This window comes from Trichechus manatus, unplaced genomic scaffold, assembly GCF_000243295.1.
Source record: "Trichechus manatus latirostris isolate Lorelei unplaced genomic scaffold, TriManLat1.0 scaffold00003, whole genome shotgun sequence".
Lineage (NCBI taxonomy): Eukaryota > Metazoa > Chordata > Mammalia > Sirenia > Trichechidae > Trichechus > Trichechus manatus.
In genome coordinates, this window is record NW_004443939.1 from 14,152,824 (window position 1) to 14,177,174 (window position 24,351).

The window sequence follows — 24,351 nt, forward strand, 5'->3', positions numbered from 1 at the left end:
AAGGGATATCATTGCTGATGTCAGATGGATCTTGGCTGAAAGCAGAGAATACCAGAAAGATGTTTACCTGTGTTTTATTGACTATGCAAAGCCGTTCAACTGTGTGGATCATAAATTACGGATAACATTTCAAAGAATGGGAATTCTAGAACGCTTAATTATGCTTATGTGGAACGTGTACATAGACCAAGAGGTAGTCGTTCGAACAGAACAAGGGAATGCTGTGTAGTTTAAAATAAAAAAGATGTGTTTTGGGGTTGTATCCTTTCACTGTACCTATTCAATCTGTATGCTGAGCAAATAATCCAGGAAGCTGGACTATATAAAGAAGAATGTGGCATCAGGATTGGAGGAAGACTTATTAACAACCTGCAGTATGCAGATGACACAACCCTGCTTGCTGAAAGTGAAGAGGATTTGAAGCACTTACTGATGCATATCAAAGACTACAGCCTTCAGTATGGATTACACCTCAGCATAAAGAAAACAAAAAACCTCACAATTGGGCCAATAAACAACACATAATAAATGGAGAAAAGATTAAAGTTGTCAAGGATTTCATTTTACTTGGATCCAGAATCAAAGCCCCTGGAATCAGCAGTCAATAAATCAAACAACGTATTGCATTGGGCAAATCTGCCGCAACAGACCTCTTTAAATTGTTAAAAAGCAAAGATGTCACCTTAAGGACTAAGGTGCGCCTGACCCAAGCCATGGTATTCTCATTCACCTCATAGCTTGCAAAAGCTGGACAATGAATAAGGAAGATCGAAGAAGAATTGATGCATTTGAATTATGGTGTTGGTGAAGAATAATGAATATACCATGGACTGCTGAAAGACCAAACAAATCGGTTTTGGAAGAAGTACAGCCAGAATGCTCCTTAGAATCGAGGATGGTGAGACTTCGTCTCACATACTTTGGACACGTTATCAGGAGGAACCGGTCCCTGGAGAAGGACATCATGCTTGGTAAAGTAGAGGATCAGCGGAAAAGAGGAAGACCCTCAATGAGATTGACTGACACAGTGGCTGCAACAATGGGCTCAAGCCTAGCAATGACTGGGAAGATGGCCAGGACCAGGCAGTGTTTCGTTCTGTTGTACACAGGGTCACTATGAGTTGGAACCGACTTGACGGCACCTAACAACAACGACAACATACTAAGTGTGAGGCTAGAGGTAAGCACAGGAAACTCTAGGAAGAGAGAAAAGCTGAATAGTGGGCTTGGAAAGGAGATGACATCTGAATGGAGTATGGAGAGACAAGTTGGTGTTATCTGAGTGAGGGCTGAGTGATCCTATAAGTTGAAAGAAACAGGGTGAGAGAGATCTTGAAGATAAAGGAAAGAGGGGATAATTGAAGAATTGAGTCCCTGGGGAGATAGGAGATGATGGGTTCCAGTGACAAAAACAGGGAAGAAGAAGACTTCTTCCTCTGAGAAGGGACAGATGTAAGTAAGGATGAGGGGTGATGCAGAGAAGATGAGGAGAGTTAAGACATTGAGGCAGGTCTCTAGAACTGAGCTGTAGCTAAGAGGGTCCTAGGAGAGTTAGAATCTCAGAGGCTGTTTGCCTCGCCTAAGAACACACCTGAACCATCCAGGACAAGTAGACGTGCTTCCCAGGGTGACCTGGAGGGCAGACTGGCAAGTCGTGTGGCTCTGTCCTTGAGGGCACTTGTCTCACACATCTGTGGGAATAGAGTCCCGTGATTTTGTGTCTCCTGCTCTTTCAATATATGGTCGCACTCTTCACATATATAGTCTCCTTCTAGGAAGGGAAAAATAATGCCCTGACAGGCAGAATTATTTTGATTTTTAGAAACTAGGGACACATCATAAAAAAAAGCTTCCGTGGCATTGCATATCAAGAGACATGAGCACGATTTTGTTGTTTATGATGAAACTTGAATGCGTGCTGAACACACTAGTCAACAATAAAGCATATTTAATATGTCAAAGACCAGTCCCTGCACTCAAGAACTTTTGAAGTATCAGAAGAGCCAGAAGCCAGCACAATCATAGACAGAGGCCCAACCAGATGTCAGAGTCTGAGGCCCCAAGAGGTGAAGTAACTTACCCAAGATCATACATATAGTCAGTGGCAGAGCTGTGCTGAAGAACAGGTGGACACTTCTTCAAATATCCTGTGAATTGCTTAACTCTATGCAGAAGCTCTCAGTGAAAATAGAAATGGAAAGTCAAATGATTAAAGCTAAAACAATAATTTGGAAAGGCGACAGGAACAAGGTGATTTGTTAGCAAGGTTTTGAAGGAGAAAAACATGCCCTGACAAACATCATGCGGGAAGAAATTTCAGGCTGTTCCCAGCAACTGTGGTGACTCAGAGGCTGAGGCTGTGGGCAATGCCAAGTGGATTTGCTTAACCAATTCCAGAGAAAGCAAGAGCAGTGATTAGGAAAGCTCTTTGGCGATGTTATCCCATCACCTGGCATGTTGTTGCTGTTGTTAGGTGCCATCGAGTCGGTTCCAACTCATAGAGTACAACTGCCCCGTAGGGTTTCCAAGGAGCGGCTGGTGGATTTGAACTGCCGACCTCTTAGTTAGCAGCCAAGCTCTTAACCACTATGCCACCAGGGCTCCTCATCACCTGACATAGGGTCTTGCAAATCTTAGGTGCTCGATAAATATTTGCTGAGTGGATAAATTTGATTCCCCCCAAACAATCCCATGACATAGCCAAGACATCAAATACCAAAGCAAATGACGAAAAAAGAACCACCACTGGGGACTTCCAGATCCTGACAAGATGGCTGGCCAATACACAGGCTATAGGCTTTCACAACTAAAGCCCTGAGGATGGCGAAGGAGAGATAGCGAGGTAGATGGCTGAGCCCCTGTGTAACGGGGAATGTTGTTGTTGGTTGCCAGTGCCTGGGTTGGACAGGGACAGGTTGTGAAACAGGAAGAGCTGAGGAGCACTTTCTAGTTATACTCCTTTCTCTTCCCACATTGTCCTGGGCTGATCATTGCCCAGCCACCTCTACCGCAGGGACAAGTGGCTGCAGCTGCTGCAGCTGGAAGCAGCACAGCAGAGCAGAGAAGCTTCAAGGAAGCCCTGGAATTCCACTAGGGAAGGGAGCTGAGAGCAAAGAGCGCCTATGAGTTGGCTAGTCCTTGAGCATTTCCTTCTGCCACCCACCCCACGAGTCTGGCAATTATAAGAGAATAGCAGCTCTCTCCCCCATGAACAGCATCTGCAATAGAGACACTGCTAGGTTCTGGGGGTGCTAGGTATGCCTACTGGGAACCTGGGGTCAGGTAGAGGCTGTACGTCCTGGAGCTCTACTCCCTGAAAAGCTCCTCTTTCTTGCCCTAAACTTACCCAGAGGCACATGAGCTACAGCTAAGCCTTTTCTCCTCCCTCCATAAAAAAAATAAAGGCCAAGGTTGCTGATCAGTCCAAGAAAAGAAAACATGATCCCAAAGGAGAAAAGTAGGTGAAATCTGAGGAGCACAAGTACTGAGAAAGAAAGGCAACAAACAACAATCTGTACCCCAGGAAACAGAACTAGTGCAACAGAAAGAACAGAGTTTAGAATAAACATAATAAATACCCTTATAAAGATAAGAGAAGACACTAGAAACATAAATCAGAGACAGATGGAGGTGAGGCAGCCACAAATAGAGAGATTCATTACTAAAAGTATGTTGTTGAAGAATTCAGCCAGTGGATTAAGTAGCAAAAAAGACTCATCTGAAGATTGAATTAGTGACTGCAAGACTGGGAGACACACTCTTCCACAAGGCATCAAAAAAGATGAAAGAAACTGAAAAATAAATAAATAAATACTGAAAGAACAGAAATAGAAGTGATGACAGCCATCTCAAAGGAGTCCCAGTAAGAGAAAAAAATAAATGGAAGGGAGGAAATATTTAAAGACTAATGATCAGGAATATTGCAGAATTAAAGAACCTCAGATCAAAAAGCCTCAGAGAGTAGTAAGCTGGACATAAGAAATTTTTTTCTTATTTTATAGTGAAATATAAGGACCTCAAAGTCAATGGGGGAAAATTCTAAAAGCATTCATAGAGAAAAAGCAAATCACCTACAAAGGAACAAGAACCAGAAGGATATGAGATATCGCAACAACACCAAAGCATATAAAAATATGGCAAAGTAATATTTTCAAACTGAAGACAGTAAAGAACTTTGAATCTGGAATTTTTTATCCAGCTAAACTATCATTTAAAAATAAGGGAAAGAAAGGTTATAACTTAAAGAAGTGAGAAGGAAATAATAAAGGCAAGGACAGAAATCAATAAAAAGGACAATAATAATAAATTTTTAAAACCCAATAGAGATGGTTGGTAAAGTCTAAAGCTGGTTTGTTGAAAAGCCTAATAAGATAGACAAGCTTCTGATAAGACCAATGGGGGTAAAGAGACAGCTGATGCAAATAAACAGAATACCAAAAAAAAAAAAAAAAAAAAAGCAAGGGGAAAGAATATTTTTCCCCAGTAAACTTTAAAATTTAGATGAGTAAATTTTGGGAAAAATATAAAATGTCAAAATTAGCACAAGATTAATTTTTTAATTGACTAAAAGAATAACCATTTAAGAAGTTGAAATAAGAATCAAAAACTTCTTAATACGCAACATGCCCTCCGTAAAAAAGCTCCAGACCCAGACTGTTTTACAGCTAAACTCTGAAAGTACAGATAATCTCTGTTATTCAAGTTGTTGCAGAAAACAGAAAATAAGGAAATCTCCCCAACCTTACCTTATGGGACTAATTTAACTTTGTTATTAAAAACAGATAAGGACAGTACACAAAAATTATAGGTTACTATCATTGTGAACATTGATACACAACCTAAATAAAATATTAGCAACTTGAATCCAATACATGTATTAAAAATTAATGCAGAATACAACCATTGGTCTCTACTCATCGGGAGCAAAAGAGAAAGAAGGAAAGCAAAGACTCAGAGAAGAAACTAGTCTTCAGGACTAACAGCCTACACCTCGAATCATGGCCTCATCTACCCTGAGACCAGAGGACCTAGATGATGCCCAGTTACTACTACCACCATTCTGATCAGGGGACACAATAGATGGACCCTGACAGAATAGGAGAAAAATGTAAAACAAAACTCAAATTCTTAAAAAGTCCACACTTGCTGGACCAGTTGAGACTAGAGGAACCCCCGAGACTATCAGCCTGAAATAACCTTTAAACTTTGAATTGCAACTACTCCCGGAGATCACCTTTCAGCTAAATAACAGATTGGCACATAAAATAAATAGTATCACCCATGGAGGGAAAAAGGACTTTAACTTTATCTGTAATATTCTACGTCATTTAAACTTTAAAAAATGGAAACAAAGTAAAAAATATTAACAGGTTCAAAAAAAATTAGTGCAGAATGATCAAATAGGGTTGATCCCTATTTGTGTTTATGTAATTCATCACATTAATACTAAAAGAGAAAAAGAAAGGCTGTGTTCTTAACAGATGCAGACAGAGAATTTAGCAAAGTTTAACACAATTTTATAAAAACTAAAACTCTTTGAAAACTAGGAATAAAAGAAAACTTATTACTTTCTGAAGACTTTCTACCAAAAACATGCAACAAACCTCATATTAATAAAGAGATATAGGCACATTCTCTTTAAAATTAGAAATAAGATAAAAATGGAAAAGAAGTAAGAGGTTTAATAAAAAGATTGGAGGAAGGAGATACGTTAAGTTTGCAGTTAATGTGATTGCTTACATAGAAAATTCAAGAAGGCTATTTAAGAGACAAATTATTAGAACTAGCAGGTTTACCAAAAATAAGATCAACATACACAGATTAATAGTGGAAAAAAAGAAAGGAGTAGAAAATAAGATGCTGTTTAGATAGCTAACTAAAAGGATAACGTGTCTAGGAATTAAGGTATTAACCTAACAAAGAATGCATGAAAAACTTTGAGGAATTTTTAAAACTCCACTAAAGGATATAAAAGGAGATCTGAATAATTTAAAAAAAAAAAAAAAACAGCATTTTTAATGAGGCAATTTAACATTGTGACAATATCAATTTCTCCCCAAATTAAACTATAAATTTAATTTAATTTCAATAAAAATATCAGCTGGAATATTTGGGGGCTCTGACCACCTGATTCTAAAGGTTATATAGAAGAATAAATGTTCATGAATATCTAATACCACTTTGAAAAAAAAGAAGAGCAATAAGAGGAAGAGACTTTGCTAACCAAATAGTCAGACATTAGAAAGCCTGATGAAATGACAAGTATGTTCTGATGAAGAGGCCGACCCAGAAACAGACCCGTGAATATATGGAACTTGGTGTATGACAGGGATGGCATCACAAATGCATAGGGAATGGAGGGATTACTTAAAAATGATTTTGGGAAAATTGATTGTCTCACTATGTGAAAAATTAATCAAGTTTAATTCCTTCCTCACACCACTTTTAACAAAACCTTCAGATGGATTTGGATTAAAAACCTAAATGCGAAAAGCAAAACTAAATGCTAATAGGAGACAGTGTGACTGAGCAGCTTTGTGAGGATTCCATACACAAGACCCAAAATGCACAAGCCATAGATACGTTTACCTGTATCAAAGTAACTTTATGTGCAACAGACACATGGTAAAGTTATCAGAGAGCCGACTGACTCCGGTAAAATATTTTTAGCGTTGAAAACTGAGAAGTGATTAATATCTAGAACAGAAAAGGCATTTTTGCAAATCAGGGAGAAGACAGGAAACTCAACAGAAAAAAATGAGCGATGTATTTGATTAGGCAGTTCACAAAAGGGGAAGCCAAAAGGCTAGTAATATGTGAAGAGAAGCTTAGCGTCATTAAAAAAAATCAGAAGATGAAAATAAAACCACAATTAGACTCTGCTTTACAAGTATCAGATTGGCAAAAATTAGAAAATCAGAAAATACCAAGGGGGAAATGGAAACTCTTTGTGTTTTTCTCGTTGGAGGGTCAACTGATTGGCTATTTTCAAGAGCAGTCTGGCAGTATTTAGTGAAATAATATGTGCATTTACTCTCTAAGTGAGCAATTCTGTGCCAGTGTACCCAGAGGCGCTCTCACATAGCACACAAGCAGGGAGTTGAGAGGAACTTGGAGACTGCTTCAACTTGGAAACTTGACAAGGGGGGGGTTTAGGCAGCAGGTTGAATGAATGAGCTGGATATAACAGCAGGATGGGTGATATCCCTGAAACATAATGTTGAGTGAAAAAAAAGTTAGGAAAAGCAGTAGATTGATCTCACAATCCATTTCATGAAAATAAAATACAAACACAAAGCAATACTAATTTTCAAGGATACATATATGTCTAAATAAACAATGGCATCCCTGGGTGGTACAAGTAGTTAATGTGACCAGCTGCTAACCTAAAAGTTTGAGGTTCGAGTCCACCCAGAAACACCTTGGAAGAAAGGCATGGCAGTCTACTTCGGAAAAATCAGCCACTGAAAACCCAATGGAGCATAGCTGTACTCTTGACATACAAAGGGTTGGAATCACCTCCACTGCAACTGTTCCTACCCTCCCCAGGTTAAATAAACAATGGAAGATGGATTAGAAGGATGTATATTACATTCACTAGAGCAGGTGCTTATGGAAATCCCGGACTGGAAAGAAGAACAGAAGATGAAGAGGAAACTCATTTTAAAAAAATAACACTACATGGGTGTCTTAGGCTGGGTTCTCTAGAGAAGCAAAACCAATAAAGTGTATAAATATATATATAGAGAGAGAGATTATATCAAGGAAACAGCTCACGTGATTGTAGAGGCTAGAACGTCCCAAGTCCGTGGATCAGGGTAGAGGCCTCTCCCGAGTCACACAGCTGCAGAAGCTGGCAAGCCCAAGATCGGAAGGTCGGAGAGCAGGGCTCCCACTCACAGGCTGTGCAGATCGACGAATCCCAGGTTCGGCAGATAAGCTGACAGCACAAGTCCCAAGAATGGGACATGAGACGACAGGAAGCAGCCGCAGGATCCAGAGAGAGCAAAAAGCCAGAACGTCTGCTTATATACAGATGTGGGCCACACCCCCAAGGAGACTCCCTTTCATCTGATTGGCTACTTATAGTATGTTCAATCATGGGAGTGATTACATTAAAACATGGAGAATCATGGCCCAGCCAAGCTGACACACAATCTTAATCATTACAATGGGGTTCTTATACAAGTTGATGATGCTAGTTTGCCATGAACTGAGAAGTACATTGAATTTAAATGTGTGAACCTGAAGTCCTTTAAAAAAAAAATGGTTTCTCCTAAAACTTTACCGGGATGAGTTGTTGTTTTCCGTAGATCTTTATCCACTGTAATTTTGCCCCCCTTTTACCCCTAAGGGTTGCTGGCTCCTCACCACGTCTCTGCACACTCAGAGGGCGTAGACAACATGGTGGTGACTTGGAAGCCGCCTGGGAAGGCTGTCCAGGAGTATGTGGTGGAATGGCGGGAGCTCCATCCAGAAGGCAGCACACAGCCCCCTCTAAACTGGCTGCGGAGTGCATCCTCTAGTGTGTCTGCTTTGATTTCAGGTACTAATTGTTCATCTTCCTTCTGGAGTGTTACTGAGTTCATATTTGTTTGGGGAAACTGCTGGACTCTGCCTCAATGACAAGAGGCTCCATGGTAAGAGAGAGCAGGATAACCTAGAGTCCATCAAGACAGCACCTCAAAATTCACCACTTTGGTCATAGAAGGCCACCTGGGTGTCTGACAAATCTAATATTTATGGGAAATCCATGTGCCTAGCACAGTTGAGCCCTGGTGGCACAACGGTTAAGCGCTCAGCTGCTAACCAACCTAGCAGCTCTGTGGGAGAAAGACCTGGAGATCTGCTCCCATAAACATTACAGCCTAGAAAACCCTATGGGGGCAGTTCTACTGTCACATGGAGTCGTTATGAGTCAGAATTGACTCAGTAACACCCAACATCAACTACAGCACAGTGCCCAATAAAATGAATGAATAATTGAGTGGAGAGCTAAGTGGTACCCAGTCAGTTTGATGGACACCTTGACATTTGGAAGCTCTTTTCATTCTCAGAATAACCATGTGCAGTAGGAGTTATTATGTCCATTATACAGATGAGGAAACCAAGAGATCTAAGCTTCATTCCCAATTCTGCCACTTATTTATGTGATAAGAAGTCCAGAATTACCTTTGTAATGTTTGGTGTCTCTGATCCTCAGTTTCCTAATCTGTTCGTGGTTAGAATCAAGTGAGAGAAATTAGTTGAAAATATATTAAAAGGATTGGACAGAACTTAATGTCATTTTTAAGCAAGAGGCAGTTCTGCATAGTGGTTAAAAGTCTTGATTCTGGAGCAAGATTACTTGGGTTTGAGTCCAGGCTCTGTCACTTATTAGTTGTGTAATCTAGGGCAAATAACTTCTCTGTGCCTCAGTTTCTTTATCTGTAAAATGAGGGTAATCGCATGACTTACCTCACTGGGTTATTGTAAAGACTAAAAAAAATTAATTTATGAAAAATGCTTTGAACAGTGCCTGATACATTTTAAGTGCTCAATACATTTAGCTATTATTATTATATGTGACAGAGGTAAGAATTGAGTAGGTTTTCAAACTCTTAAGTCCCATAATATTTTCATTAGACCATGACAATCATTAAGCCCGCCCAGGAGGATAAACACAACCTGTTTCAGGAGACAAGACTTGCACAAATGAAATAAACAGAGCACACGTACTGATAAGCCATAAGCCCATCCTTTTATAGTCTGAGTTTCTCAGACTTCTAGTGGGTTGTGTTTTTTATTTTTTTTAACTGTGGTGAAAGTATACATAACAACCATACCTTATCTCGACAATCTATGTGCACAATTCAGTGACACTGATTACATTCTTTAAGTTGTGCAATCATTCTCTCTAACCTCTTCCAAATCATTCCACCACCATTAACATAAACTCAATGCCTTCTAAGCAAAAATTCTCCCTTTCCCCCTCCCTCCCACCCCTGTTGTTACTAGCTGCCATTGAGTCAATTCCAACTCACGGCAATCCCGTGTGTACAGAGCAGAACAGCTTCTTACAGTTTTCAATGCTATGACCTTTTGGAAGCAGATCACCAGGCCTGTCTTCCAAGGCCCCTCTGGTGGGTTCAAACTGCCAACCTTTCAACCAGCAGTCTAGCGCTTAACCATTTGTTCCACCTAGGGACTCCCTCCCACCCTTGCTAACTCCTAGTAATCTTTGGTTTCTATATATTTGCTTATTTCATGTAAGTGAGGTCACACAAATGTGTCCTTTTGCGACTGACTTGTTATCAAGTTTCATCCGTGTGGTGGCATGCATCAGGACTTCATTTCTCTTTATGGCTGAGTAGTATTCCATTGTGCGTATATACCACATTTTGTTTAGCCATTCTCCTGTTGATGGACATTTCAGTTATTTCCACCTTTTGGCTATAGTGAAAAGTACTGCAATGAACATTGGTGTACAGGTTTCTGTTTGCGTTCCTGCCTTCACGCCTTCTGGGTATATACCTAGGATTGGGATTGCTGGGTCATACGGTAGTTCTATGTTCAACTTTTAGAGGAACCGCCAAGCTGTTTTTCCATGGTGGTTGTACCACGTTATGTTCCCACCAGCAATGGCTGAGGGTTCTTGTGTTCTGTTTTAATCACTATACTTAAAGAGAGCACTACCTTAGATTACCTAGTGTGCATCCAGAGAAGGCAAACAAGTCATTGAAGGGTCTGGAACTTTTTATCTAGAGACCATTTAGCCTGTGGAAGAGAATTCTAGATGAGGTGGGAGTGGGGAGGCTTGATGGCTGTTTCTGGCTTTGACTGGTACACATGAGAGAGCACGAGTCCTTTGTTGCTCTGGAGGGAAAAACTAAGACCCCTGCACAGAAATAATAAGAAGGCAGATTTCAGCTCAATTTGATAAAGAACATTCTTCGTGTTGATGGTCTCCAACAGAACAATCGATTGCCTCTTAAGTTACTGTGTTCTCTGTCCTTGGAGTTGTTGCAGTCAAACCAGTTTTCCTTCAGGCCTGTTCTTCCCATCAAATCAGAAAAACAGTGTATCAAAAAATGCCCTTGCTGAACTCTTAAAAAAAAACGCTACAGAATTGTAAACGCTTAGTATAGACTGTATTAGGACTTAGCCTTGTGGGATAGTTTGAACTATATACTACCTACAATTTCTTCCTTCTAGAAATTCTATAATTCTACACAAATATCATAAAATAGATGACAAAAGAAAGTTTAACACCCTTAGGAAATTAAAATGTTATTAAGTACTTTAGATTATGTTCATTGAATAACATTAATATACTAATGGGTAGAATAACTTTATTAATTAAAGCTGTTCCCATGCTTGAAAATACTTGGTTAGCTAGTAGTTTGCACTGATGTTAACATTCTGGAAATAAACACTTTTAAAAAATCAGGTTATTCACACGTATCATGAGTTCTAAATGGCACTCTCCAGTCACTAAGCTGATTTATTGCGATTGGAACTTCACCAGCCTTTTCCCAGCATCTGGGTCAGAGTTGGGTGTCTTGGAGCAGGGCCAGAATACAGTCTGACTCCTGGATTATAGGTTGTTTGGACCTGTGCCAGAGGCAGTTCTGTCCTGTCTGGGTGAAAACTGTTCTGACCAGACAGAGCCACTCCTCTTATGAATATGCAAACATTAAAGTGTCTAGAGAACCTTCCCTGATGTCTAGACCACTTGGGCCGCTCTTGTACGCGCCCCCATCCTCCTTCCTCTATGGTTGTTGTTGTTAGGTACCATCAAGTCAATTTCGAATCACAGTGACCCCATGCGTGACAGAGTAGAATTTCTCTATAGGGTTTTCTTGGCTGTAGTCCTTACGGAAGGAGATGGCCAGGTCTTTCTCGCACAGACCACTGGGTGGGTTCACACTGCCAACCATTTGGTTAGCAGCCGAGCATTTAACCAGGCAGCATTTTGTTCCGTTATGTGTAGCGCCGCCATGAGTTGGGGGCAGACTCCACGGCAGCTAACAACAAAGTTAGAACCAGGAAACAAGCCTGCAAGGACGCTACCCTTTATGAAAAAAAAAATACTGGCTGAGATAGATAGAGCTGGGATATCTTACCTCCTCCACTAAGGGTGGGCCCTTCACAAGAAGAAGCCCATAGCCTCTGAAGCAGCACTTGCCAAGGCCTCTGCCCTGAAACTCATATTTTGCCTGGCAAAATGCAATTAAACCATTTGCCTCATGAGCTCATCTGGAACTCCGGGGCCTCAACATGGCACAGTGGCTGGTTGGCCGCTTCCACAACTAGGGGCAGAAGAGCAGGCACTAGGAGCAGAACGCTACTCACTAGCCAATCACAAGTGAAATGGGATTCCATATTCTGTGCTGTCCTTTGGGCTTCTGGGCCTGGATGTTACCCACAAGGAATCTTTGGATTACGGAACTGAGCTGTGTCCTTGCCTTCATCTCACTTGGTTCATGAACACGAATTGAATCTGGCAGTCATCACCCACCCATGCCATGAGTTTGGATCTCATCATGGTCTCTTCCAACAGTACTGGTTGCACATCTGAGCTTTATGTGCCATCTACTTGTTGGAATACTTAAGGAATCATGGATTTTCATTGGAAGCACACACAATTTAGTAAATTATTCTTTGATGTAAAACTCCTCTTCCCAGAAAATAAATGTTAAACCCTCATCAACTGTCAGTATAGGGGACCAGATCTACCTATTGGCAGGTTATTAAACAATATTGGAAGTTGACTACATGATACTGTAGTTACCTAATAAGGATTGTTTCTCTTTTCCCTTTAAATTCTCATTTGGAATGTAAAGATACGTCATGGGCAGTATCTATGAGAGGGGTCTTTTCTTCCCAGGAAGTAGAAATCTGAGATTCATGGAAATAAGGAGCTTTGTCAGGGAAGAAGGGTGACTTGCCACTAAGCTTTATGGGCAACAGAAAATTGCACTGCGGCTCTTTGAAAGCTAGGACAGTCCATCAAAAAGAGAATAACCAAAATATACCAGATGCTCTGCTGCATTCCTTCTGACTCCTTTCCCAAGAATCTGCCAGAACTGCCAGGCTGTGAAGCCCCTGAGCTTTTGCTGGAACATGGTGGGGGAAGGAAGGGGGGAACAGTGCCCTGGTTAGTCCCGCCCAAGGTATAATCTGGCGCTGCACTGTCAGACCCCAGTGAGCATCTGCGGAATTACAAGAGATGCTCAGGTTCTGTGCCTGCAAAATGTCAGCCTCACTTTTCTGTAAACAGTAAATTATTTACTTGTAGAAGTCAAAGGTTTTGTTTTGTTTCTGGAAGGTAAGTTTTGTTTCAAAAGTAGTCTGTGTTCACATGTCTGTGTGGTTATACTGAAATCCCTGTTGGAACTTGTATACCTTTTGTCTCCTTCTCCATTACGATGACCTTGTTTGTTTATGTCAGAAATTCAGGTGTTTTTTTTTCCTTCATGCTTGGGAGTTGGGAGCAGTGACTTCCAGAAGCCAGCAACATGGCAAAAAAGATGCTGAGAGTTTGTAACTTAGGTCATCCCTTCACCCTCCGTCCAGACTTGAACCTTCTGCAAACGAGGGACAGGCAAGAAACGCCATCAAGGAGTCTGTATCAGATCGTAAAATGGCTGCCTTTAGTGACTCACCGGTGATGCCACATCTGTTACAATAAGAAGTCTCTTTTCTTGCAGAGAACATAAAACCCTACGTTTGTTATGAAATCCACGTGTACGCACTGTCAGGGGACCAGGCAGGATGCAGCTCCATTTGGGGTAGCTCTAAGCACAAAGGTGAGTCTTCGGACCTTTTGCCAAATTTTGCTTTGGTTTAATGATTTCGATTTGGAGGATAATAAAAGCCTCCTGTGTTCTACTTCACAGCACCCTTGAATGGCCCCCATATTCATGCCATCACAGAGGAAAAGGGAGGCATTTTAATTTCATGGAACAGAATTCCAGCCCAGGAGCAAATGGGCTGCATCCTGCGTTACAGGATCTACTGGAAAGAACGGGACTCTGATTCCCAACCTCAGCTCTGTGGTATGTGTGAGAACCAAATGCAGTGGGGGCTTTCTTACTTAGATGTCAGGAAAACACACGAGCATGCGCATGGGCACACATGCACACAAGTGCTAGCACTGTGCCTGGCACTTGGTAGGTACTCAATCAATATTTGTGGAATTAATTGAGTGAAAAAAAAAAAGACATCTAAACACACGTACAATGAAGTATTGTTGGTTTAGTGGTAGAATTCAGGCCTGGGTTCGATTCCCAGCCAATGCACCTCGTGTGGAGCCACCACTCATCTTTCACGGAGGCTTGCTTGTTGCTATGAGGTTCAACAGGTTTCAGCAGAGCTTCCAGACTAAGATGGACTAGGAAGAAAGGCCTGGTGATCTGCTTCTGAAAAATCAGCCCATGAAAACCCTATGGATCACAACAGTGCCATCCACGACTGGTCATAGAGAGCACAGTCAGAGACCAACTCAGTGGCAGCTAACAACAACAACAAATTTACACACACACACATACACACAGTTACTGAATATAAGTTACATGCCAAACAAATTGCTAAGGATACTGACACGAAAAGCATGAACTAGACTCTCAAGTTGTTCAGTTATATGGGGAGACAGTGTTTCAAAAAGCAACAAAGGCACTTCAATACTATATAGGCATGGAGGTCAATGCATTTGGAGAACTTTTAAATCTCCATATTTGTAAATATCATCAGAGTATATTATTTTCCCCCTAAAATGATAAAATACAACACAATTTTAATAACCCCTTATGACCCATAATTACTCTATGTCTAAGACTAAAGCAATTAAAATAAATTCTGGCTGGAGCATTATCTCAAATGATTTCATGACTCACTCATTTGGGTACTAGCGCTAAGTCACTTGCCAGAGCTGATGTTCCATCTTTGATTTATTCAGAGATTTATTCCCTTCCCCACCCCCTAGTTTAACCTTCTCTTTACCGTATAAGCAGCTAACGTTCTTTTCAGGGCCATTTATCATAAAGAAATGATATTTTTATTCCTTTATGAGAGTTATTAGGTCCAAGAAGAATATAACAAAGCCACTCTGAGATGCAGATGCAGACAGCTGCCTACCAGAGGGATTTTTACCTGGAAAATTTATATAAATAATACTTACACATGATAAAAACATTCAAGTAGTTCAGAAGGTTATACAGATTGAAAAGTCTTCCTGCACCCTTAGGCCCACTCCCCTAACATTTCACTACTTCTGCATGTGTTCCTCCAGAAAATAGTAATAATACTGCACACACAAGCACATATTTGGGTTCTGATTCTATATTCTGATCTGCATCTTGCTTTTATCTCTCAATAATACATACTGGAGATCTTTACACATCAGTGCATATGGATTTGCCTATTTCCTTTTTAACAGCTCCATAGTATTCCATTTAAAGGCTTTACAATCATGTGTTTAGACCACTTTGATGAACAGTTTACATCACTGAACAGAACTGCTTCCCACTGGGCCTGTCCAGGGTATGTTAGTTCTGAAATGTACTCCAAGAGAAGATGAGTGAATTGACCTTCTCTTGGGCCATTTGGTGGCACAGTGGTTAAAGCACTCGGCTGCTGAGAGGTTGGCAGTTCGAACCCACTAGCTGCTCCACAACAGAAAGATTTGGCAGTCTGCTTTCATAAAGATTACAGCCTTGGAAACCCTATGGGGCAGTTCTACTCTGTCCTACAGGGTCGCTATGAGTCAGAATCAGCTCGATGGCAACGGGTTTTTTGATTTCTGGGCCATTTGGAATTCTTCATGTGAAATTTGCCCAAAAAAAAAAAAATTTCTGTTTTGGCAGAATGTAAACAGAGATGCATATTTACAACCAGAAAGATCAACATGGGCAGTTGGTTCTTGAAGTAGCTTCTGTTGATGTCGAAGAAAATATCTACCCTATTTTGCCAGGAATCCAATGAATCTAAAGTCTATGTAAGGCTATTTTAAAATAAGTTAAAAGGAGAGGAGGTGCAGATTCACAGTCCTATTTTAAACCAATTTAGATTAAGTTTCCATTTAATTCAATAGCATTTATTGATAATAAAACCCATCCCCTATCTTCAGAGAGCTCACAGTCTAGTGACGGAGGTGGAAAAGTACACAAATGTGATGTGACTGCTATAATCAAGGACTGGGAACTACCCACTGCATTTAGCAATCAGAAGTCATCAATGAATTCACAGGGCAGTGTCTAGGGAGTGGCAGGGATAGCAGGTTGAAGAGGAGGGAGAAAGACACCAGGAGGGAGAGGCACACAGCAGCCAGACGAGGATGGAGCTCCTAGGAAGAAAGGGCCCCATCTTACCAGTTTGTTGGCATGTGGAGGTGGCAGCAGTACTAATGGAACATGTAGAAAAGAAGGGCATTAGCTCTGCCTGGTCAAGAGAAGTGTAAAACTGGGGGAACCCAGGCATCAAAAAGTCCCTGGATAGAGTAAACGGTTAAACAGCCGACTACTAGCCAAAAGCTTGGCAGTTTGAACCCACCCAGAGGAACCCTGGAAGACAGGCATGGTGATCTGCTTCCGAAAGGTCACAGCTTTGAAAACTCTTTGGAGCAGTTCTACTCTGCATACGTGGGGTCTCCATGAGTCAGAATCAACTCAACAGCAACTAACAACTAGGCATCTGCATTATATAGGCTCCACAGGTGAATCTGATGCACAGCCATTCCTCTGGAAGTTTGTTGATACTATTGTGTGCACCAATGGCAAGCTGCACTGCTCTACTGGAACACACATTATACTTTGTTACTACTTGGTTACCCTCAGTGAGAAGGATTGACACAATGGCTGCAACTCAAGCATTAACAATTGCAAGGATGGCGGAGGACTGAGCAGTGTTTCCTTCTATAGTAGGTAGGGTTACTGAGTCGGAACTGACTCAACGGCATCTAACAACAGCAACAACTTGGTTGTCTTCACCAACAGACTCTAAGCATCATGAAGGCAGAAGTCATGGCAATTTTGCTTACTATTGTCTCCACTGTACCTATAATAGGCCAGGCACATAGTAGGTGCTTAATCAATACTGTATTTGTTGAATAACAAATGGTTGAACACTGCGAAGTCCCTGGATGGTGCGAATGGTTAACCTGCCTGGTTGCCAACCAAAAGGTTGGAGGTTCAAGTTCACCCAGAAGCACCTTGGAAGAAAGGCCTGGTGATCTAATTCCAAAAAGCACAATTCTATACTGACACACACAGGGTCACCATGAGTGGAACTGACTTGACAGCAACTGGATTTTGTTTTGTTTTGGTTTTGAATACTGCACCCACACTTTGTCAAAGCAATGGAGATTTTTAGGTAAAAACTCATTTCCTGTAACAATGCAGCTATTTTTCCTGATACCACTAGACCTTCCTATCAGCAGCCTTTTAGAGGATTGGTAACTATTACATCTTCCTAAACTGGTGTCTTTGTCATTTAACCACCTTTAGCCGAATGGCCTTCTTCATCTCTGCCAGAGATCAAAGCCCAGAAAGCAGCAAGACCAGTTTTTCCTGTTTGACTTCGTTCTCTCAGTACTCAGCTCACCCTAGTTGCCAATCAAACTGACACCATCACCCTCCTCACTGCTCCCCCTATAGAGTTTCTATTCATGTTCTTCAAATATACCTGTGTTTGTGTATATATAAACTTTTTTTCAGCCCAGTAACACCCTTTCCTGTTCCAATGTCCTGTTTCTCTTCTACAGCTAAGGATACCCGTATGCAGTTGGACAGTTGATTCCCTGATGCTAGCTGATGCTTTGCTGCAGCAAGATGAGCAGAAGATCTCTCTAAAATTCATTTTTTAATCCCCTGCCTTAGGAAGTACAGGAAAGGGTTTTTTGAGCTCAATCATATAGTTTAAATCTGTGCAAGCAATTTCATCAAGCTAGAGTAGGCTTGGGAATTTTCCACAAGGTACTTTTCTCAACAGGATATAAAATGTAGAAATTGCTCTGAGGCTCACAGCTGTTAAATGATCTGTTCAGGCCTCAGCCCCTTTGGATGGAGTGGAGATAATATTAATGGGCTCCATCTTGTTGCTTACCAGAGAATAAGCTGAGACAGGATAGTGTAAGAAAACCTCTAATCGTGAACTCTTTGAGGCAGATTCTGTGCTTTTGTACATTTAGTGTCTTGTCCAGAGTAGGTGCTTGTGATTGTTAAGGTTGGGTGTCAGTTTGGCTGGGCCATGATTCTCAGTGGTTTGGCAGTTATCATGTAGTTTGGCAGTCATATAAAGATGTAATCACTTCCATGATGAGATCTAATACAATGTGATCACCTCCATGACGGGATCTGCTGTGAGTAGCCAGTCAGTTGAAAGGGAGTTTCCTTGGGGGTGTGGCCTGCATCCAATGTAGGTGGACTTTCTGGCAAGGTCTGTGGGCTTTTGCTTGCTCTGGATCCTACAGCTGGCTCCTGTTCATCTGACCTCCGGTTCATCAAACTTAAGCTAGAAGCTGACCTGCCGATCTTGGGATTCATCAGTCTCTGCAGTCTATGAGGCAGTAGCCTGCCAGCTTACCTGCCAATCTTGGGATTTGTGAGCCAGAGGCCTGTTACCTGACCTGCCAATCTTGGGTTCACCAGCCCCTGCAGCTACATGAATCAGGAGAAGACTCCAGCCTGACCCACAGACTTAGGACTTTCCAGCCTCTATAACTGCTTCCTTGATATAAACCTCTCTCTCTCTTTCTGTATATATATTTAGACTATGTATAGTCTATATATAGATGCTTGACTGGTTTTGCTTCTCTAGAGAGCCCAGCCTAAGACATTTGGTACTGAGAGTGGTTCTAGAGAAACAAAACTGTGAGGATGAGTTTTCTAAATTTGTTCTCAAGTCTGGTTAGTCTTAAAGATGTTGATGAGTCTGCTTGCAGCAGTAAAGAGGGCACTGCTAATCCATGGCGTGAGGTAGCAATAGAAATATGCAAAATATCACCACCAATAGATCAGGTATTGATGAGATGCGAAGCTCTGGGTGATCGCATGTTTGATACCTTTCTACAAGTTTGTCGTAACGAGAAGGAAGCTGGTTGGTTTGTCCTACTTTCGCTAGACAAAGTGGTGAAAGAAGGAGATGAGCTCAGGGCTTCAGAGTCAAAACTCAAGTGCTGCATAAACAACCTCAAAGTTTCCACTTGCTCCTTGAAGGAAAGCCTTATTTCTTATAGTAACAGAGCTGATATTGCCAAAAACCAAACCCAGAGTCTTATCATGAAATAAAACGCCAACTGAATTCCCAACCTTGAGTGGTGTCTGAAGTTGAAGTGAGGGCATTGATTGGGAAGAAATGGGATCCTGAAACTTGAGATGGGGACCTCATGCCACCAAGAAAGAAGCACCGGGAGTGGAGTGCATCCTTTGGACCCAGAGTCCCTGTGCTAAGAAACTAGATCAGGGGAAGATTGAGAACAAGGACCTTCCCTCAGAACTGACAGAGAGAGAAAGCCTTCCCCAGGAGCTGGCTGCCTGAATTCAGACTTCTAGCCTCCTAGACTGTAAGAGAATAAATTTCTGTTTGTTAAAACCAACCACTTGTGGAATTTCTGTTATAGCAGCACTAGATATCTAAGACAGTGCTCAATAAATATTTGTGAATGTCAGAATAAATTCAGTGAACAGGATCATCATTTGACTTTCCCTGGGGTTTGTGAGCCAGTGTATGATGTTCAGGCACAAAGTGCTGAGCTCTAATTTTCACTTTCATCTCCAGCTCAAGAGCAGGTCTGCCAAAGTTCTGGCCTTGATTTTATTGTCCTTCCTGGCTTTTGAGATGTCATTCCAAAACCCATGCCCGGCAGATCACTGGAAGAGAATATTGCTTATTTACTAAAGGCTACCATCACTCATATTTCTTCCAGGAGAAAAACAGCCTCAACACATTGCTCAAAAAACAAAATCTCCCCCACTAAGAAACTGCAGGGGGTGTTGCAAACATAAGGAACTAGGTTTAGTCTGACAAAATGAATTGAATCTAAGTACCATTGCTCTAATTCTTAATGATTTTATGTCAACTGAAGTAGATCCATCATATTAAGTCCTCTGAGCTCAGTACCCTGAGTCGACAAAAAGAAAAGCTCAAAATCACAATGTTACTTAAATGTCTATTTTATTACTTGCTAAACTTACCTGTCTTAAAAATTCCGTCACCTTGAAAAGTTTGTACATTTCATCACCCCCTGCCAAGAATTTTCAAATATATCCAATAAATGCATGAAAAATCAGTCATAGGAAATAAAAGTTTACTGCGGCTCAATAATTTCAAAAGCCAAATGATAAAAAATTCTTTGAAAAGATTTTACCAGAGAAAAAATATTTAATTTGTCTGATGTGCTGTGGAGCGGGGCCTCCATAAATAAGAATGTCTAGGGCCTATTAAAGTTTTAAGTACTGAAGAATTAGAACTATTTTAGAATAGCAATGTGTTTGGGGTTATTTTTTTTCTTCCTTTCAAATTATATGAGGCATTAAAAAATAAAAATGAGTAAAACCCACATTCAAGCATTTCCTTTAATATGTACCTTTCTTCCTTTATCTTTACCCTCCTTTCAGAAATTCCCTATAGAATATCCCAAAACTCACACTCAATAAACAGCCTGCAGCCCAGAGTGACATACATCCTGTGGATGACAGCTCTGACAGCTGCTGGAGAGAGCCCCAGAGGAAATGAGAGGGAATTTTATCTGCAAGGTAAGAGACCACTTTAAAATGGCAAGCCCACCCTGCATTCTGAATGTACACCCCCACTACATTTGGCATGGAGATTATCAGACTTTAATTCACTAATTACTTTCTTGCTGCTACACATCTGCACTTGCTGTCTTCTCTTCCTGGTGTGCTCTAACACTTCATTGTCTGCTTGGAGACAATGTCTGCTTATTTTTCAAAACCGAGCAGAAATGTTTCCTCCTCAGGAAGCCTTCCCAAATGCACCTCCATACTCCCTTCATAATCCACTGTGGCACTTATTACACACTTGACACCCACTTCTGACTCTGACTTCAGTAGCGAGGGCAGGGACTGATATCTGTTCATCTCTATCCTCAAGGCCTAGAATAGGGACCAGCACATGCTCACAAAATATCTGTTCAATGAATAATGAGAATAACACCAATAATAACAACAGAAATTGCATATTGGGTGGCTATTATATGCCAGTCATTGTGTTAAGTGCTCTACACAGCTTTGATCGTTTCACCCTTACAACAACCATGTAAAGTGCCTGGCCCATACAACCAAGCACTCAGTGTGAAATGAATAAAGGAATAATGGATAATTATGCCTTTTTACAAGTGAGGAAACCAAGGTACAGAACAATTACCCAAGGTCATAGAGGTGGTAAGTGGCAGAATTATGACTCAAACTCAGATTTGAGTTCTGTAAAATAATTTAACTTTGAGTATCTGACTAAGTGGCCCAGCTAACATGGACTTCCCTCCTCTTGCTAAATTAGCACAGTTCTCTTTGGTAAAGCTTGCTCCCATCTAGTCCAAGCATAAAACAAGTGTTCTTGCTTTGTGACACTGGAGCATCACTTTGATCACTCAGGACCTTGCTCTATGCCAGGTACCTCTCCACTGGGGAAACTGACACCCCCTCTTCTCCCCAGCACTCCTGTGAAGATTAACTTGTGAGCAATTAGTGGGGATTAAGACCTCAGCATCTTTCCGCAAGTGGTACTCCAAACTTGTCCCATCTGCCCAGGAAGGAAGGCAGATGCTGAAGAAATGTCACATTCTGCCAACTGTGTGGGGTGGTAACAAGGCTGCCTTCCATTAACTTCCCAGTTCAGGCCCTGTTAACATACCTCTCATAGGAGCTAACTGGTTCAAGCCCCCCCACCCCAACTCACCCTCCCTCCCAGCCTCTCCATTCAGAAGAATCATTCTGTAAGATATCCAATCCTGATATTCCACTTCTTGTTGTAACCCATCAGTGGTTCCCCAGGGCCTTCAAGCTAAAATTCACACTCTTTAGTTACCAGGCCCTGCATGATCTGGCTTTATCCCCCGCCACACACCTCATCATTCTGTATGCTAAAGCAAGATCAGACTCCTTGCAGGTTCCTGTTGTGTTCCTTCCATGCCTTTGCACACTTTTCTTTGTCTAGTCTGCTCTTCCCGAACTTGTCCCCTTAGCTGACTCCTATCTATCCTTCAACTCTAAACTTTTGACATTGTGTCTTTTGTGAAACCTTCCTGAGCTGCTCATGAGGCAGTTTCCCACGCTTTTCTCTGCTGCGCTGCCTTGTCCATGCCCGTTTTTTCACGTGTCCCATGGCATAGTCGTCTATGGTTTACACATCTGTCTCCCATACTACTTTTATGACTTCTTAAGACAGCAGAGCCCATGTCCTATTCATCTTTGTATCCCAGCACCTGATAGGACTGGGCGAATACTCAATAAATGTTGGATGAATTAATGAATGATTCTGACAAGTGGTGAAATGCTATATTTCTTTTCATAGGAAGGAATAGGAACAACTTCTAAGACCTTAGTTAGATAGAAGACCTAGTCAATGGTTTGGTAAAATTAATAGTTACTGTTTCTGGAGGGCCTCCTATGTTCAAATACTCTGCTATGTGCTTTAAATACACCATCTCTAATCCTCACAACACCCTGCAAGGTAGACATCATCATTCACATTTTATAGATCATGAAACTGATGTCCAAATATTATACATGTGTTAGTCGCAGAAACAAGACTAGGACTCAGGCCTTTCAACACACAGCCAGCCTGTATACCACACCCTGTTTTCTTCTGTCCCTCCTCCCTTAGAGCCAGAGTATCATCACCCTTAGGGCCAACTGAATGGACATAAACTAGTTGGCCTTGTTCCTGAGACCAGCCACCCAGGAGCTGTGGGTAGGGCCCAGAGGGTGCACACAACAGTCAGTGTTTTGAAATGTCATTGAAAAGAACTCAATGCAGGATTTGCTAACTTTTTAGGTAAAGCCAATTGGAGTGCATTTGTGGCACCAAGCATTTGCATCGCTGTCATCACGGTCAGCATTTTCTCAGTGCGTTACTTCCGGCAAAAGTGAGTTGGTTACCTCTGCCAGTTTGGTAGATATGTGCTTTTAAACAATAATAGCTGCTGCTGCTAAGGCTCAAGGAAATGAACACTCTCCTATATTGCTGGTGGAAGACTCAATTTAGTCAACCTCCCTGGGTGACAAAAGATTTTAAAATAGTATACCTTCTGACCTAACAGTCCCTTAGGGGGAATTTATTCTAAGTATATCATAGATGTATGCAGATATTTAGTGTCAAATATGTTCACTGAAATATTGTTCATGAAAGGAAAAAAAATTGAAACCTAATGGTTTAATAAATCACATTATATCACATACTATAGCAATAATAGGCCTTCACTGAAGATAACATAGAAAAAAATCAAATGGCATATAAGGATATTTGCTATATTATATATATAAAAAAGAAAAGCAGGTTGCAAAACAATATGTATTTGAATTTTTTAAAAATAGTGTGTATACACATACATGTGCATATGCAGGATATGTTAGTTAGCACTAATTTGGTTGTATATAACATAAAAGCCAAAATAATATGGTTTAAACTAGCTAACAGTTTCTCACTCAGGTAAAGGAAGTTAAACTCTGTTACAGGGCTAGTGTGGTAGTTCTGTAGTCATCAGGGACCTAGGCTTCATCTATCTTTCAGGTCCACTATCCTGACATTGGCTTCCATCCTCAAGCTCACCTCATGGTCCAATGGCTGCAGGAACTACAACTACAAAAAGAAGAGAGGAAGGTGCCCACACTTCCTTTTTAAAGAGCTTTCAAGAAGTCACTCATGACACTTCTGGTTATGTCTCACTGGCCAGCACTTGGTGAGACAAAGGAAGACCAAAATGTGTTCTTTTAATCGGGCTCATTGTCACCCAAAAATCAAGTTTCTCCTCCTAAACAAGAGGGGAAAATGGGTACTGGGTAGCAATTAGCTCTCCCTGCCCCAAGGATGGGTCCCTAGGTGGTGCAAATGGTTTGCACTTGACTACTGACCTAAAGGTTTTGACAGCTCAAACTCATCCAGAGGCACCATGAAAGAGAGGCCTGGTGATCTGCTTCCATAAAGATTACAGCCAAGAAAACCTTATGAAGCAGTTCTACTCTGCAACACATGGGTTGGAATCAATTCAACAGCAATGGGTTTGGTTGGTAAGTTGGTTGTTTTTGCCCCAAGGATGTATACCAAAATATTAATGCGATCACATCAGATGATAGGATTATAGATGATTTTAGATCCATTTAACACTATTTTCTAAAATTTCTTTAGTAAACATGT

General features: G+C 41.2%; 1 protein-coding gene across 1 annotated transcript in view; it reads left to right on the forward strand.

Moving 5' to 3' along the window:
- Positions 1 to 24,351, forward strand: part of IL12RB2 (interleukin 12 receptor subunit beta 2) — a 103,437-nt gene that overhangs the window by 48,392 nt on the left and 30,694 nt on the right. Inside the window, exons 12-16 of the mRNA XM_023730397.1 lie at positions 8,354 to 8,545; positions 13,692 to 13,790; positions 13,881 to 14,039; positions 20,595 to 20,732; positions 22,993 to 23,083. Of these exons, the coding sequence (XP_023586165.1) occupies positions 8,354 to 8,545; positions 13,692 to 13,790; positions 13,881 to 14,039; positions 20,595 to 20,732; positions 22,993 to 23,083 (679 nt within the window). The remainder of the gene's footprint in view (positions 1 to 8,353; positions 8,546 to 13,691; positions 13,791 to 13,880; positions 14,040 to 20,594; positions 20,733 to 22,992; positions 23,084 to 24,351) is intronic.